Source organism: Prionailurus viverrinus, chromosome E3 (assembly GCF_022837055.1).
Source record: "Prionailurus viverrinus isolate Anna chromosome E3, UM_Priviv_1.0, whole genome shotgun sequence".
Classification (NCBI taxonomy): Eukaryota; Metazoa; Chordata; class Mammalia; order Carnivora; family Felidae; genus Prionailurus; species Prionailurus viverrinus.
The window spans coordinates 26661356-26678848 of NC_062576.1; the positions used below are offsets into that span (position 1 = coordinate 26661356).

A 17493-nucleotide genomic window follows, 5' to 3' on the forward strand; every position below is an offset into this window, starting at 1 on the left:
TCAGCCTAGAATGCCCTCTGCCTCATTTAAGCATATAAAGATCCTGCTTTCCCTCCAGGCTCCTCAATGCCACCTGTTTTAAAAAGCTTTCTTTTTTTTTTTTTTTCCTCTTCTAAGCCAAAGGGTCAGCTTTCTCTCCCTTAAAATTCTGTTGCACGTTTTATGAAATCTTGCACAACATTTATCACAAGCTGTCTTGTTTAACTGTAAACAGATTCACTCTCCCCTATTAGCACACAGTCTCAAAGTGCATTCCTTTTCTGGCACAATGCTTGGCACAGTGGCTTGTGTGTAAAAAATGGCCAAGAAATGCTGGCAGGAGCAAGAAAATCGTTGATATTTACTAATATAAACAGCTAAGTGAACTTACGGGGAGACTCTTGCCCTGCTCCTTTCCTGTGGGTTGCCCTCCATCCCAGGCCCTTGTATTCTGTAAGGTGGATGGACCATGTGAACGTGGATGACGAGTTTCATGCCACGTGCCCACGTAAATTGTTCTGGCAAAAATAACCTGCTTTGTCCATGATCACCAGAGGGTTTGTGAGAACAGTCACATCAAACACATTCTTCAGAGGATGGCCTGTCAACAGAGCTAGTAAATGTGACCTTAAGCATAAACCCCAGTGACTTGGTAAGTGGATAGAGGATACTTTTCTCCATCACAAGCCACCCATCATTCTCCAGGAGGATAAAAAACGCTTTCTCTCCTCCACCCTGCCATCCAGGCCACCTCCATTAGCCGTGATGGTTCACAGTGGTCAGTGGGCCTCCTAGTAGCAGGCCACAGCCTCTCCTCTGCTTTTTTGGGTTCCTCACGGATCAAACCAGCAAAATAGCTTCATTCAACAGGTCTATACAGCTTGGCATATGTTTGAGCCTAACTTGTTTTCTTTCACCTAAAACTATGAAAAGAAGTTATGTAAAACCTACTAGAAGGCTCTGATGGGACTCTCTTCTCAACAGCAGGGTTACTTAGTAGTTATTTCCGTACCATGAAAAGCTTGGGTACCATTTTACATGTATTGATATTATTAAGAATTATCAACCATTATTATCATAGGATTGCCACTCATTCATTCAGCACCTCTTGAGCACCCGTGTGGTAGGCAACGTGCCAGGAGCCAGGGACGCAACGTCCAGCAAGACACGTCAGATTTCATGGAGCGGATACTCTTGCAAGGGAGAAAAGTGGACATTTACTTATTAACTTGCTAAATAAAACAGCAGTAAGTCCAGTGAGGGAAAAGTGCCAAGATAACACATCTAGAATAACCTGATCTCACTCTTAGTTTGTTTAGGGGTGGAGAGGCCAAGGCTGGTTTTCCCTAAGAACTGGCTTGTGAGTAAGCTCTGAAGGATAAAGATGCAAAAAATAAATAAAAATGTACAATTTAAAAGGAGGGGGAGACAATTCTATAGGAGTGGAAAGCATTATTATTAATAAAAGAACAAAACCATTTTGCTTGTTTTCTCTACTGTTTTGTCTTTGGAGGAACTGCATACCCGTTTTGATTTTTTCCCCCAGGGTAATTCAGCAGGTTAATCTTCAAAGAATGATCATCTTTCCTGTGGATTTCTCAAGGTTTTGCCTCGGACAAGTTTGCTTTCAGAAGCCTGAAACCACAGAGGTGGCAGTGTATGGAGAACTCCACAGCATACTTTTGTCTTTTGAGAGACAATTCTATGAGGTTAATATTTACTGAGCAGCTACTGTGTGCCAGTGAGTCAAGTTCTCTGAGTACGTTTTCTCATTTAATCTGTGACAGGTACCATAGCCATCACCTCCACCTGACAGATGAGGAAACTGAGGCACAAAAAGGCCAATTTGGCTAAGGGCACCCTGCTGGTGAGTGGCAGAGTCCAGATTGGGAGACCAGCAGTGAGGGACTCATCTTGACATCCTGCTGCTGGCCAAATACACCACGGGCTTCCCCACCTCCCATGCCTTTGCTCAAGCCCTTTGCCCCACGTGGAACGCCAACTGTTCCTTCTCTCCTCCCCATCTCCACCTGATAAGTTCTCCTTCTAAGCCCCATCTGAAACATGACTTCCATTGTAAAACCACCCTCCTTTCTCAGATTAGAAACTGTAAAGATAAAGGTACCAAGACAAAAATAAAGGGCAAAAGAATTTGTTCCTGCTGTGGCCTGGTAATAATCTTCTGGGAAGAACCACTCACGAACAAGAGCAAGCACTTATCTAATGAAGTGGCTGAAAGCAAAGATAAACAGGCATCTCCAGGTGAGGGGCACAGGCCCCATTTCTCCTCACTACTGGGACAATGGGTGGCTTTGAAACAAATCCCCCCCACATCCCACTCTATGTACTACCTCAGTACGTCCAAGGGACCAGAACTGGGCCTCCCCTGTAAAAAGCCTCCATCAGCATCCCACACAGCGCTGGCTGAGAGTTCAATGGGAGTTTAAAGTCAGGCTGGACCCAGTGCTGGCAAAGCCACCGTCCGATAAACAAGATACATACCACTGAAGCTGGATCAAGGGAGGCCAGAAAGTGGACTGGGGGGAGAGAATTGTTTTCTAACCAGCTGAGAGGGAGGGTGTTTAAGGTGGGGGTGGGGGTGGGGGGTGAACAACAGTGGCCCAATTCCACAAGCTTCATTTAATTTATATTTAGCCTTCCCATGCTCAGTAATTGAATGTATTATTTATTTTGGCCACAACCGCTGCATGTGGCTTTCGGAACAACAATCATAGGCTTTTAAGGTTTAGTGCCATAGCATTTAGAGACTAGAGTAAAAATCATCAGATAAATTATTAAACATGAAGTGGACGCCACATTCCTGCTCCTCCTGCAGTGGCTTGAAGTGTGGGATGAGGCAGATGAGGAGGTCCAGAACTCTAACACCGAGGGCACTAATCACCCACACAGCGGGTACCAGGCTGTTCCGATGCTGCTTATCTCCTGGTGTGGACCGAGGTCATTACAGGGCAGCACAGGAGAGCAAAAGCCACCCAGGGCTCTTGAAGAACAGTTCTTAGAGCAGCAAATCTTTGATGATAGGGGAGACTTTATTTGGCTTAAGAATTTTTGCCTTAAAAAAAAAAATTGCATGAAGCCCCATATGGAGTCCAATCATAATAAGCTTGCCTGGAATCTACAATATTTTAGATCATGGTCTTAGTCTGTAAGTTGGGAGGAGAAAGATCGAGGCTTCTAGAGCCCCCACTTACAGTTCTCTGCTCTGGTACCTGCAGTTCACAATCTGTTCCCAATGTTTCAAGTTAGGCCAAACTCGAGCGTTCCTACATGAACTGTACTGTTCCTGAACTTTTTAAGAGGGAGCCAGTTTATAGTAAGATGTTAAGTTTCATACATCAACCTAAGCACCTAAGCTAATTAATCCACTCTACTCTTCATTTTGCATGGCATCAGGTTTTTGGTGGTGCCTGTTCATTTTTGTTTTAACTTGTTTCTTGCTAATCCATCATCCTTACCAAAGCAGGCACTAGGAGAAGTGTTTACACACACACGACAAGGGCAGGTGGGTATACTGGATGTCCAGACAATAAGCAACATATGCAATAAGAAAACACAGATCAACAGCATAATGACGATCACGGGGATGTACAGAGCATGAGACTAGGAAGCTGCATTCAGCCAGACCGGTGTTTTGTTTTGTTTTGTTTTTTAATTTACGTCCAACTTAGTTAGCATATAGTGCAATGATTTCAGGAGCAGAATCCAGTGATTCAGCCCCTACATATAACACCCAGTGCTCATCCCAACAAGTGTTCTCCCTGATGCCCCTTGCCCATTTAGCCCATCCCCTCAACCACAACCCCTCCAGCAACCCTCAGTTTGTTCTCTATATTTAAGAGTCTCTTGGGGCGCCTGGGTGTCTCAGTCGGTTAAGTGTCCGACCTCGGCTCAGGTCATGATCTCGCGGTCCGTGAGTTCGAGCCCCGCGCTGGGCTCTGTGCTGACAGCTCGGAGCCTGGAGCCTGTTTCAGATTCTGTGTCTCCCTCTCTCTGACCCTCCCCCGTTCATGCTCTGTCTCTCTCTGTCTCAAAAATAAACGTTAAAAAAAAAAAAAAAGAGTCTCTTATGTTTTGCCTCCCTCCCTGTTTTTATATTATTTTTGCTTCCCTTCCCTTATGTTTATCTGTTTTGTAGAGAGAACCTTAAGCAGACTCCACACCCAGCACGAGGGGCTTGGTCCCACCACTGAGATCATGACCTGAGCCAAAACCAAGAGTCAGACATTCAACCAACTGAGCCACCCAGGAGCCCCCGGGGGAAGATCATTTTAGAAAGAGGGAACAGCAAGCACAAAGACTCTGAACTGGAATACAGCTTAGCATGTTCAAAGAACAGAAGAAGGCCAGTGTGGCTTAAGTGTGGTGGAAGATGAGGACAAAAGGCAGGCAGGCACCAGAACACACGAGGACTCACAGGCAGGGTGTTGGATGCAATTCCAAATGTGGTGGGAGGCTACTGGAGTCCTGAGGAGTCAGAAGCAAAACTAAGCGGAGTTTGAAAAGGCTCATGGGTAGCGATCATGTTTGGAGACCTCAGTGCCCAGAACTGCCCCAGGTGAATGAAGATACAGATCAACATACCAGAACTGCCATGCCGAGGACGACTCTCCAACCCACCCAGGGAGCCCATCCAAACCAAAGGCACCACGTGGTGGATCACGAAACGTGGCTTTATCCTGTGAGGTCAGGTGGGAGATGGGAGTGGAGGGCAGACCATGACTGAAAACATCAACCCACCGGTGTCAAAGAAGCCCTCAAGTTAGTCACTGAAGCTTCCCAATTGTGGGCACTGCAAATGCTCTGTCAGCAGTGAGAGGCACGGCCTTGAGTCAGACAGATGAGGGGCTGAGTGCTGGCCACGGAGCCCTGGGGGCTCACTTGGGAAAGCAGGCACCAGCCCCAGGCCTGCCTCATGTGGCCGTCAGGAGGTTGAAATGAGAGTGTGTGCCAAGAGCTCGCCACATAAAAATGCTCCATAAATGGAGCTCTTATACTCTTTGTGTTTCGGCCTGATGGATGGATACCTCCTGTCCCGGACGGTGACAAGCGCATCCTGTAGCAAATATGTGCGACCTCCAACACTCCGCCTGAGGGCTTTCTTTTGGGTCAAGTGGAGAACAGGGCAGGGTGCAGCTGATGACCCAGAAGCAGCCCTCAGTCAATGGCCGAATAAAGAGTAAATAACCCAATTCTCCTGGCAAGGCAGTGCCGAGGCCGTTCGACACCCATCCCACAGGTCCCCAGGGGGAACGTACCTCAGCCGCCCAGAGCAGCAACCTGCCCAGAAGCACACCTTTTGTTGGCTTCCTTCCCTTCCTTGTCTCAGTGCCCCCATCACTCTACGGACACTCTCGGGGAACGCCTCCCAAATAAACCAGTTGGCTCCTATACCTAGTACAGGAATGGGTCTTGAGCACAATTTTTATCACTAAAAGTAACCTGTGGAGAGTATTCTTTCCATACTTATTAGATTCTATGTGTAGGTCTCTGGGGTTTCAAAAAAACAAACATCAACAAAAAATAAACAGGAATCTACTGTGAGGAAGTAGTTCTAACTTGTAACATTCTCTACGTGCACTTATCCTGAGCTGCCTGACCTGGTCTGTGTGAGACAGATTTCAGAAGGTCCTTACAGGCAAATAGCTTCCCTCTGTAATCTGTCTGATTCTATAAAGGTGTGTATGTCCCATGTGCTTCCTGCTAAAGAAACAGATTTAAAACTCATCAGGTATTGATCAGTTATTTTTTTCTTTCCTTAAAAGAATCTCTCTCTTTACACACACACATACACACACACACACATGCACGCACGCACACACACGCACGCACGCATACACAGAGCTGAGCCAGCTTTCCTAAGCAGCCAGGAAATGCTCAGAGGTGAGAATGACAGGCTTACCTTGGGAAAGGCACTGGTTGGCCAAGGCAACCTGACCAGAATGCAGGTAGAGGTTGAGGCGCGTGAAGATGCCCACCAGGGAGGGAATGGTAATGAAGCAGTAGGCAACACAGGCCTAGAAGGAGGGGAAGAAACACCACAGGTTACATCAGCAGTACCATCACGGCAGACTGGTCCTCCTGTTCTCATCCGTCACATATTTTCAAGCAAAAACACTTAATTAGTCTCCTCATCCTGAACCCCAACTTTCCCCTCTTGAGTCTGCGACATACACTCCAGATGTGTCTGTGGGAGGAGGGGGAGGGGCAAGTGAGGAGAGTAAGGGTGTAAGAAAAATAAATCCTCATCCATCATCGAAGGAAATAGATAACACCCGATGTTGAATAAGAAGCAGAATCTGAAACCAATTACTTAAAAATATGGAGGTAATTACAAGAAGAAATTGCTCAAAGAGGGTTTGAGGTGGTTGTCTCTGAGGAAAGAGGTATGAGGTCAGGGTGGGATGGTATACTTTTTTTCTTGCTGCCTTCTTTTTGGTCCAACTCCATTTTTTTTAAAAACACAGATATGTATTACTTTGATAAAAATTTTGAGCAGCACACTCAAGAAGGTGGATTTTTTTTTTCACAGTTGAGAACTTTTCAAGGGGGATGAAGGTAGTAGACCTTCCAGTTACAGGCATAAGCAGGAGATAATTCGGCTGGCACAAAACTGCAATCCGTCGTTCAACCACTCCTCCATAACACATATCCAAGGTGAGACATCTTTGATCATTTCTTTTGAAAATAGTAAGAAAATTGGTGAGTCAGTAGATACTCAAGGAAAAGTTCATCTGGAAAATCAATACTGAACCACCCTTAGGACACACTTGTCTTCTGAGAAGAGCAATTTAGAAACTTACAAATCAAACAACTCATTAGGGTTCAAAGTCTGAGTCTTCTCTCTAGAACATACCCGCACAAATGCAGCCGTCTTTCTGGAATGATTTCCTTTCATTACTTTTCTTGTTTCCATTGCCAACCGGTTTACACTCTGGGTTTATTAATTAAAAAACAAAACAGAAATGGTTATGAAATGATAGCTGGCTCAGATTCATGTCTCCCATAGAGATCTGGATATTAACTGCATACAAGTCAGTAAGAACATGCTATCTGGGGCCCAGACTGGCTAATGCTGAACCCTGAAATGCCAGAGGGGCCATCAGGCCTGATTCCCCCTCAGCTTGAGCAAACATCTCCAAGACGGTAAGAACAAAAGGCACTCCTGCCTATCAGTCGGCACTGGGAATGGCCATTTTCTGGTTTAATGAATAGCCAGGGTTCACTTCATTTCCAGAAATCCCACACACGAAGCTTGAGATCTTAGAGATCCTAAAAGAAATCTCCAAATCTGCGAGCAAACACACAAGTCAGCGATGCAACAGTAACATGAACTGTAAGAACAGAAGTAATAGCTCCCACATTGAACTTAGAGGACACAGGTGCTGGGTGCTGTTCTAAGAGCCGTACCCTCATTAGGTCACTTAACCCCCCAACCCTACAAGGTGAGCACTATTACCTCCCACTAAATTCCAGATGAGGTCTCTACCTTTAGAACTTAAGTTCACATACCCTGATAACCAGCAACCAAATAAAAAGGTTGCTCTCCTTGAGTTTATGTGAAGCAATTAAAGAGCCTTGAGGAATCTTTCCACAAATTGAGAAGTTCGGTCCTATGGTTCCCAAACTGTGTGGTGTGACATCCTCGAGGGCTGTAGCAAACTCACGGGGGTAGTGCGATTATTTTAGGGCAACAGAGCAATGTTCAATTTTTGAACACTGTGTCAAGAACGGGTTATGAGGTGGCCCACAGATTCAACACTGGACCGCACTGTTGCATACAGTGACATTCTATCTTTGTGAAATGGGTTTTCAGCAGCTGCTCTGATCAAAAGCAAGTAGTGTGCAAAAATCAATGTGGAAAAAAAAATCAATGTGGAACAAGAAACAAGGGTAGTGATGCCAACCCAATTCTAAGGTCTGAGAAGCTGTGCAGTGCCCAGTAGACACACACACTTAAGTAATTGTGATTATTTAAGAATAAAGATATGTTTTTTCTCTTTCAATTTACATATGGTGTTATTTCAAAGAGCTATCCAGTTGTTAGGGTATAAATACTCAAACTGTTTGAGTCTAACTGTCTAATAAACAGAACCATTATTTCTCTCTTTTGGCCTGGGGGCCCCATGAAAAGCTACCATGATCTAACAATGTTGGGACTCTGGTTAAGCTACAAGGACCACAGGTTAGTTATTTCTATAAGTAACTAATCATGTAACTCACTTTGCCACTGGCATATGGGAATGAGAATATGCTAATTTCAGAGCAAAAGAGGTCAGTAAAAACCATCCAAAGACTTAAGCAAAATTGCAGACTGGATTAATCTTTGAAAAACCACCTTTTATGCCCTAAAGAACAGGAGTGTTATGGGGCCACAAGAATCCCAGGTTAAACTCCAGGCCTGGCATATAAACAATAAATATTGATTGAGAAAACAAACGAATACATGAAAACCCTTACGTGAATCAACTGCACAAGAACAGGTTCCAGGTTGCAAAACATTGACCTAGCCTCAACGTAAAAACTTAGTTGCTGTTCAAAATCACGGCCAAAGGACACCTAGAAGCAAGGAAAACGATGCTGAGAGTGTTATCTGTAGGCAACTGTAAGCACATAGCATGGAAAAGAGTTTACCTGAGGGGCGCCTGGGTGGCTCAGTCTGTTAAGCATTTGACTGCAGCTCAGGTCACGATCCTGCCGTTCTTGAGTTCAAGCCCAGCATTAAGCTCAGAGCCTGGAGCCTGCTTCAGATTCTGTGTCTACCTCTTTCCTCCCCTCCCCTGCTCACGCTCTGTCTCTCTCAAAAATAAATCAATGTTAAAAAAAATTTTTTTAATAATAATAATAAAAAAAGAGTTTTCCCTGAGCGTTGTGTGGGAGGCAAAGTGCTGAGATGAGAAGTCATCAAAATTCCCGCCAACAGCAATGAATAGGTGGAAACGTCAGGGGTACACAAACACACACGAGCACGCTGGAATCTACTCCAATTAGACTTTACATTACTTTGCCCAGTGTGTAACTGAAATATTACCATTACCACCTCATCTTTATGACATGAGCACTGGACTAGAAAATAAAAAGACCAAAGGGTTCAGAGCAGAATCTCAGAATGTAAATAGAGTTTCCCAGGCTAGATGGAAACCACTGGAAAGGAAATAATGGAATTGTGTTTGTTGGCTATGGCCTTTTCACGGAACATCAATTTGGTTACTGAGCACCATTTGTCAGAGGGTTTTCCCTAATAAGAGCCACACCTTTCTGCCTCCTGATAGGGAATCCAACCTCAGCAACTTACTGGTGGCTGCTGGAGCCATAGATGGAAGTTTCTCCATCAATAAAAATCCCCTTTCCCCCCATTTCTTCCAATTTATGAACAGCTGGTTAGTAGGATAAACTTTACTGTTACAGCAATCATTTTTGTCCAGAGGGGGTTTAACATTGCTATTTCCATTATAGCTATCAGGTTTCACATCTTATTTCCTCATATTCTCCACTATAACTTGGTGGCTTTCAGACAAAGCCATAAAAGGCTAAAATGCCACCTGATCAGTGTATAAGTCAAGGGCAAGGAGAGTCACCTGGTAAAAGGTGCATTTCCTAACATGGGAATTGAAAGGCTGATTCTGATTTTGCATCGAAATGGATTTTATCTACAGAGTCAGTTGAACAATTAGCACTGACCCTCTTGTTGAACCAGTCACATGTTCAAGGTTATTTTCACAGGGATCTGGTGATTTTCATCTTGGTCAGCTTTTGTCTTGACATTCGTATGAGAAGAGGATACTGGCAGCAGTTGGTATTTTAGCTTTGCACACCCAGGATTAAAGCAAAGGTGGTTCTGGCTAGGGTGGTGTGGTGGGTCATTCCCAAAGAAGGCTGAACAATCGCTCCCACACGGCTTGTGGTTTTGCAGGGTCCCCGTGGTCTCTTCCCTCCCCTCCAAGGCGATAACCCTATGACCCCTCTGACCAAGAGAACAAAGCAGGAGGCAGCACTGGTCACAGTGCAATTTCTTAACTTTGGTCTTAAAAGGCCTGAGGCTTCCCTCTGTGCCTGCACCACGTAAGAGAGCTCAGCGGAGACAGCTGGACAATAGCAGAAGAGCAGAGAGTAAGAGGCCACACGGATGAGAAATGAGTCCCCAACGGCAAGACCCTATACAAGTGAGCAAGGCCGTGTGGATCCTCCGTGGCCCCAATCCTGCTACACAGAGCAGCCTGGCCACACATTCAACCCACAGGATCGTTACGAATGAACAAAACACCAATATTTAAAGCTGCTAAGTTTTGGGGTGAGTTGTTATGCACCAACAGGTAACTAAAACAATGGGAGAGCAGGTGCTTGGCATTGTGTCCACACCCATCCCCCGCCCAAACCGTTTTTTACCATCACCTGATGAGCAGCACATCGGGGGCTTCAGGGAGCCCCTTGTCCCCACTCCCGGTCCACGTGATTTGGGCTGCCCAGGCGTATGCATGTCTCCCGGGCCTGACCAGTCCGTGTGCTCATTCCCCCTCACCGCAGCAATTCGTGCAGGGATGAGCCAGTGACCCAAATCAATCTAGAGACTCAGTCCCAGGACTTCTGCTGGAACCCTTCCTGCTGGGCTGCAGCGCTGGAAGGAATGGAAACCTAGAGCCCCTGAGGGGAGTGAGGCTGCCTGGGAGGACATCCCGAGAGCAGAACCATGGGCCAAAGACACACAGACGGCAGGTTCTGACGACACCACAGAGACACCCGTGTCCAGCTGCTCCATTCCTGGACTTTGTGTCACATGAGCCAATAAGTCCCCCACCCCACCCTCCCCTTTATTTTTTCCTTAAGCCAGTTTGTCTTGGCTCTCTTTGCCCCCAGGGGAGTGCTGGCTAATGTAAGATGTTTTCTAATTTCATCTTATCTTAATAAAAATGAAAAGCACCAGGGAACATAATGTTAACTGCTTTCCCCGGAGTAAGAGTAAACAATTACATCACATTCCAAGCACACTGCAACTTTTTCCCCAAGACTTACCATTTTTATAAATCCATTAATCAAATATGCCAGCATTCTTTTCTCATCCTCAAGAGTGAGTGCACTAAAATCAATAATTGTACATAATTAACATCGAGGTAATAAATGCAAGTTTCTAAAGGATACAGAAGAAGCAAACAATTTAACAGGTAAGAACATTGTGCATTTTTTAGATTTAAAAAACTCCCAACAGGCTGTGTTTCTTTTGGTGAAAATATATAATCTAAATGAAGATAATTTAAATGTGTGTTTCTCATCTGTCTCAAAGACGGTGTTTCCAAGAAAGGTTCACTTTCTTTCCCTTGGAATTTGGATAGCAAGGTCCAACTTCAAACTTTATATTTCAGAGGAGTTTAGTTCAACAGTTTGTCGTAAAAAATTTCAAACATGCAGCAAAGTCAAAAGACATTTACAGCAAACATCCATACATCCAGCACCCAGATCCCACAATTATCCTTTTACAGTATCTGCTCTATCACATAACTATCCCCTTCCCTCTCCATCCATCAATCTAGCTCACTCTGGGGAGGAATCTTAAAGTACATTACAGATGGCAACTACCTCTATTTAATAGCAATATTAATACTAATATAAATAAGAAAATGCTATGTCCTTAGTTTTCATTACACATGTGAAGGCCTCTTAACAGTTCCCCAAGTTTATTTTTAAAGAAAACTTAAGAGCCTACAGCAAACAGGAGCCAAGTTTCTTGTGTATTGGTTCGTTCTAGGGGAAAGTACTGGCAAAGACTGCTTACCACCCGCTAACAAAGCAATGTCCCTTTCATTCTTTGAGATTCCCATTTCCCAGCCTCCTTTGTAGCTGGGTGTGACCATATGACAGTTCTGGCCAATGGGATGGAAGCACAAGTGGTGGTGAGCCTTCCAAGTTTCCTCCCAGAAAGAAAACTACTGTCCATCAATGCCCATGGGCTATACATGCCCATGGTGGAGGTAAGCCAGCTGCCCCCGGGAAGACAAGGACAACATCCCCGAGGGATAGCAGAGCAACGAGACAGCAGGGACCTGGCTGGTGCTCTAAAGCAGACCTACCTACCCCAACCTTCTGGTCTCACACCTTTAGCAAGAGAGAAATAAACCTGCCATGTTACTGAAGCTAAAACCCAGGATCCTACCAATAAGAGTGCCTTTCTGGATGTGTTTTGTGCCTTTATTTCTATTTTTGCTCAACTAAAAAGTTCATTGGTTCTATTTATTATGAAAAGTCTTGATATTTTTACTTTTATAACTCTTCCTGAGGTTGCAAACACAAAGCCATGAAAACAAAGATTCCAAAATTCAGAAGAAAAAAAAAGAAATACAATTCATCTTGTTGATGGTTAAGTTCCAAAACCATTTTCTCAATTCTTAGAACATTTTCCACTGAATCAAGCTGCTGTGCTTTAAAAATTCTTTGGGGACTAAAATTTAAGCCACAAATAAGCAGGAACTGCTTCAAACACAACCAAGTGGAAACACGTAAGGAAAAAAACAACTAGAAAGCAAAGGAGTCATAATTTGGCCTTTGACCCAAAAGGTAAGGCCAATGGATGGACAGGACTGGGCCTCAAGTCTGCCAAACAACTAGAGCCCTTCATGTAAGGAATACATGCCATTTCATTTGAATTTCAAATAGCTGGCTAATAATGAGAGAAATCTGAAGCTTAGGTTACTGGATGAGTGAACTCATTACTCCCCTATCTGCTGCTCTCAAGTCTCCAGGAGACATGGAGTTTGAGTTCACTTGGATGAAACCAGTCTTTTTCTCTCAACAGAAATCCCTTTGTAAAAACATCTGCCATCTCATGTTTGCAGGAAGGTTACCCTCACTCTCTCTTCTCCTTGGCTGGAATGTCCTCATTAGCAAGAATTTTAATAGACACCACAAAATGATATTATTCACAGTGGCAGCTTAAAGCAGTAATTCCCCAATGTACTATTTACATGGTATTAAGACCCAATCCATGTTATGTTTCAGCCTTTAGCGTGGCTTACTTCACAGAGTCATGCATGGTCTTGCAAACGTGCAAAAGGGCGTTCAGAATGACGGGGTCCTTTGTGGGCTCCTGCTGATGCCTACAAGACATTTAAAGACAATGGTAAAAGCGATGTCCACCCACAGCAATGAAAATATGGATGAGTTTCTCATCTGCACATATCTGAGAAACAGCAAATTACCCAGCTGGCACTGAACATGTAATGGGCAATATTCTGTTTTTCTCTTAACTCTTCTTTCAATAACAAGTTTGCTTTTCTACACATATTCTAACTTCTCCTAAAATTATGGTAAATCCTACAAAACTGCTGCAATTCCTAAGCCAGGCAAAGGGCAAACCTGTTTGTTTTTTTACTACATTTCTTGAACCCTCTAAAGCAGTCTACAACCTGTCTATAACTGTGTTGAGTGCCAGGCAAAATTATTAATTTGGCTTTTCAAATAATATAGAAGGACAAGGTCTTATAACAAGTCCTTATGTGGGGAAAGTAGGTATATTTGTTCCAAGCATATGGAATTAATCTTTTAGGAAGACAACGTAAGGAAAGCTTAAAACATACATTATTCAAGCAACATCTAACTCTGTTTTCCAAACTGAGGTTCTTTAGGTACCATCTTAATACATTTTATTTTGCCATATCTATATATTAATCTTTAGAGCAACTTTAACTTTTTAAATTTAACCTTGTCCTAACAGAATACATGAAAACACCAATTAAACTAATTATATTATCTAATATACCTTAAATTAAATATACAATCTTTATGTATTTTTTTAAGTTTATTTATTTTGAGAGAGAAAGGGAGAGAGGGAGAGGGAGAGGGAGAGGGACAGAATGAGCAGGGGACAGGGCAAAGAGAGGGAGAGAGCGAGAAAATCCCAAGCAGTCAGTGTGGCACCTGATGAGGGGCTCAAACTCACAAACTCCGAGATTATGACCTGAGTTCAAGTCAAGAGTCGGATGCTTAACCAAAACTGAGACACCCAGGGACCCCTAAATTTACAACTTTTAAAATCAAAACCAAACTCTCTCCTCCATGTGCCACCTAAAATAATTTTATGTTCCACCAGCAATATGACAGTTTGGGGAAACACAGATTTAGTCAACAAAAGGAAAGCAACTAAATAGGAAAACTGATCACAAATCTAAACATTGAAGATGGAAAGCTCTCTAGTCCTGAGACCTTGACGAGTATGACTTTATTTTTATCTTTTAAAATGTTACTCCGTAAGGAGTTCATTAACAGAATGCTCCATCCAATTGCATATCAGAGTACAACGTAGGTGATGGCCGGGCTCCAGCTAATACTTACTACTCTGTCTTCTTAAGCACTAATTACAAACTTCTATCATGACTGTTCCTTTTATGTGGTTGTCCCTTCAATGTTATTTTGGATGTTAAATACATCCATATCATTAGGCTTCAAAAGTACACAAACCAATTTCTTATCAACAGGTTTCACAAGGTCATCGGGAATCCCAGCTCCTGGTTATGCCGTGTTACACTTACTTGATAAAAACTTCCATGATGCATTTGCAAACCTCCACCCGCACACTCTCTTTTTGGAACATGTCCAGAAATGGCAAAAATTTTTCCTAAAAATAAAAAAAAAGCACTCTACATGCAATTTACGCAAGTTACTGGAAGGAATTTGCGGGTCATATTTTCCTCGAAGGTCAAAGCCGAGAAAGAGTTGTTCATCTCTCTAAGGCAGCTCAGAAGAGGACTCCCCTGAAAGCAGGGAGAGGGCCTACTACTATTAAAACCACTTACATGCTCCCAGGGGTCAGGGCTGGGACAGTTAACATTTTGGGAACCATCTGGCAATCCTTAGAGGACCATGAACTTTTCCAGAAAACACAAGGTGGGCTTCAGTCTTTTTTACAATTGTACTGACCAGAGAAAGAAGAGTCAGTTGTTCAGAGTGACCTCCACATCCCGACTGTGCATTCACTAACTGTGCAACCTCACTCACATTACCCCACCTCCTCCAGCATCCGTTTTCCCATCTGTAAAGTGGGAATCCTAAGCGCTCCTACTTCCAGCAGTGCTGTGAAAACGGTACGAGACAATGCATGCCAAGGTCCGGCACGGTGCTTGAAGAATATGGCAAATGTCCAAAAAATAACAAGTTCTATTTTTAATTAAAAAACACACACACTCCTGTGAGTGCACATGAATGGAGCCAGAAGAGGGGGGAGTGGAAGGGAAGCGGATCCCCTAGGTTTGTACTCGCCCAGGGCACCAGAGCCAACTTGAAGGGGCATCATAGGATATTTGAAAGTTTGAAGGAAACAGAAAAATCTCAATTCTGTCAGACACTGAGACAACTATTATTTCAACACCATTTCATAGTTTCGATGTTAGACTGCACGTGTGACATAAGGTCACCTATGAAAATCAATGTGGAAGAGGAGAGGAGGAAGAGAATGTCCAGTCTGACTCCAATGTTTGAGAGGCTGTGTGGTGCTCAAGACAGGCACACATCCCATTAGTGAGTCATGAAAGAAATACAGATGATATTTTTCTTTCAGTCTGTGTACTAATTTTTCAGACGCTGATTAGGTTGTTATGCCATAAATAATACTGAGGTTGTTTAGACCTAACTACTTTATAAAAGGAACCATTAAGTATTTCTTTTGGCCCGGGACACCAAGCGAACCTCTGACTCAGAAACAGATTTCCAAAGGTAATTAAGGCACGTTACTTACCACTGAGAAGAGAACGGAGAAATCATGGAAGTGGGCGATCACTTTCTTAATTATCGACTGAAGCTGCAAAATCACACAGAAAACACATTGTATTTAATAGAACTTGGGTATTTTTAGTTTTCTTTTTAATTTTTAAGTGTTTATTTATTTGTGAGAGAGAGAGAGATAGAGTGTGAGCAGGGGAGGGGCAGAGAGAGAGGGAGACACAGAATCCGAAGCAGATTCCAGGCTCTGAGCTGTCAGCACACAGCCCGACGTGGGGGCTCGAACTCACGAACCGTGAGATCATGACCTGACCCAAAGTCAGACGCTTAACCGACTGAGCCACCCAGGCACCCCAGAACTTAGATATTTTTAAAAGGCAACCTTCTTTCATTATTTGAAATTACAAGCACAGTAAGGGAAACCTGGATCACTCAGGAAAGGGGAATTATTAGGGTGGGTTAGGCCCTGTATTAGTCTGCAGTCTTGCGGAAGCCACTGCTCAGACTCATCATCGTCTTCTGTAAGATGGAGAGCAAAGCAGTGTCTTGCTCACCGTCAGGATTAATGGGACAGTTCATGTAAGAGCCTTAGAGCAGTGTCATGTGTATCCTCGGGAAGCTCTCCATTCAACGCAGCTATGAATATGCAAGGGGTGGGCAAACTTCTTCAAAGGGCCACAGAGTCATCACAACTGCTCAGCTCAGCTATGGAAGCTCAAATGCAGCCCCAGAGAACATGTGAACGAGTGGGTGTGGCTGGTTCCAATAAAACTTTATTCACAAAAACAACTGATGGGCTACATGTGGCCGATGGGTCAGTTTACAGACCCCTGTTCTAGCCCATCATGACCTTGTATTTACTGACTACTTCTGTGGAGAGGCAATGAACTGAGTTTGCCGGTGGAGTCAAAGGCCATGTCACTCACTACCCCGGGATGGTGCACAGTCCATAAGGTCGGATCCAAATACCCAGGTACCGATGTCCACCAGCCCTCACCCTGAGATGTACCCAGTCCTGCTGACAGGGAGAACCACAGAGGTGCTTTTTCTAAGGAAAATGTAAATCCTTGCCCCTGGCTACTGACAAGTACTTGTGTTTATACTCAAAATACCGCTGTTTAAATCATTTCTTTAAATCACTTAAGACAAGGGGCTCACAACTCATATGGGCGGCTGTCCCGAATGCAGGCTGATCCTTGGGGTACCTTTTACACGTTGCTTCTAGATATGACAGAGTTGTACGGTGTAATTATTCCTCTCTCTTAGGAATGGACTATAGTAAAATTACTGTGTTAAAGTCTTCAATTAAATGGGTCCCTAGGATCAAAGTCTTACCAAATGCTCCTCAACAAAAATTCTAATGCAACTCAGTCTTCATCTGCGCCCAAGATCCTGATGACCCACAAGGGATACGAACTTTGCCCTCACATGCTTTATTCACTCAACAATGCTTACCAAGAGCCTGTTGTGCACAACTATATATTTTCATCACACCTAGAAAAATGTCAGGTAGTCAGTGCCTACTCAGTAAATTCTAATGATGAACTATTTTAATCTGCAAATGGTGAAAACATTCTTACCAAAATGTTAGAGAGAATTCTAAACTTCTCACAAGAACATGTAATTAATTTTCTTGTATTAAGTTAAGCTAGAAATTGATCACAGGCAATAAATGCCAGAACATCACATTATTAAATACAAAATCAATTATTAATTAGGTCAAAAGTTACTTTAAATGAAGCTTCACTGGACTCTGTATTGGAGGGGGGAAAATACCTGATATCAAGGACTTTA

General features: G+C 43.6%; 1 protein-coding gene across 3 annotated transcripts in view; it reads right to left on the bottom strand.

Moving 5' to 3' along the window:
• Positions 1 to 17493, bottom strand: part of VPS35L (VPS35 endosomal protein sorting factor like) — a 117873-nt gene that overhangs the window by 29654 nt on the left and 70726 nt on the right. For 2 of the 3 annotated variants that reach the window (XM_047838329.1, XM_047838327.1), the window contains exons 20-26: positions 15716 to 15778; positions 14514 to 14599; positions 13002 to 13082; positions 11008 to 11071; positions 8458 to 8556; positions 6854 to 6931; positions 5900 to 6014 (exon numbers count right to left, since the gene is read on the bottom strand). In XM_047838329.1, coding sequence (XP_047694285.1) covers positions 5900 to 6014; positions 6854 to 6931; positions 8458 to 8556; positions 11008 to 11071; positions 13002 to 13082; positions 14514 to 14599; positions 15716 to 15778 — 586 coding nt within the window. The remainder of the gene's footprint in view (positions 1 to 5899; positions 6015 to 6853; positions 6932 to 8457; positions 8557 to 11007; positions 11072 to 13001; positions 13083 to 14513; positions 14600 to 15715; positions 15779 to 17493) is intronic. The other variant, XM_047838328.1, reaches the window with a different exon arrangement.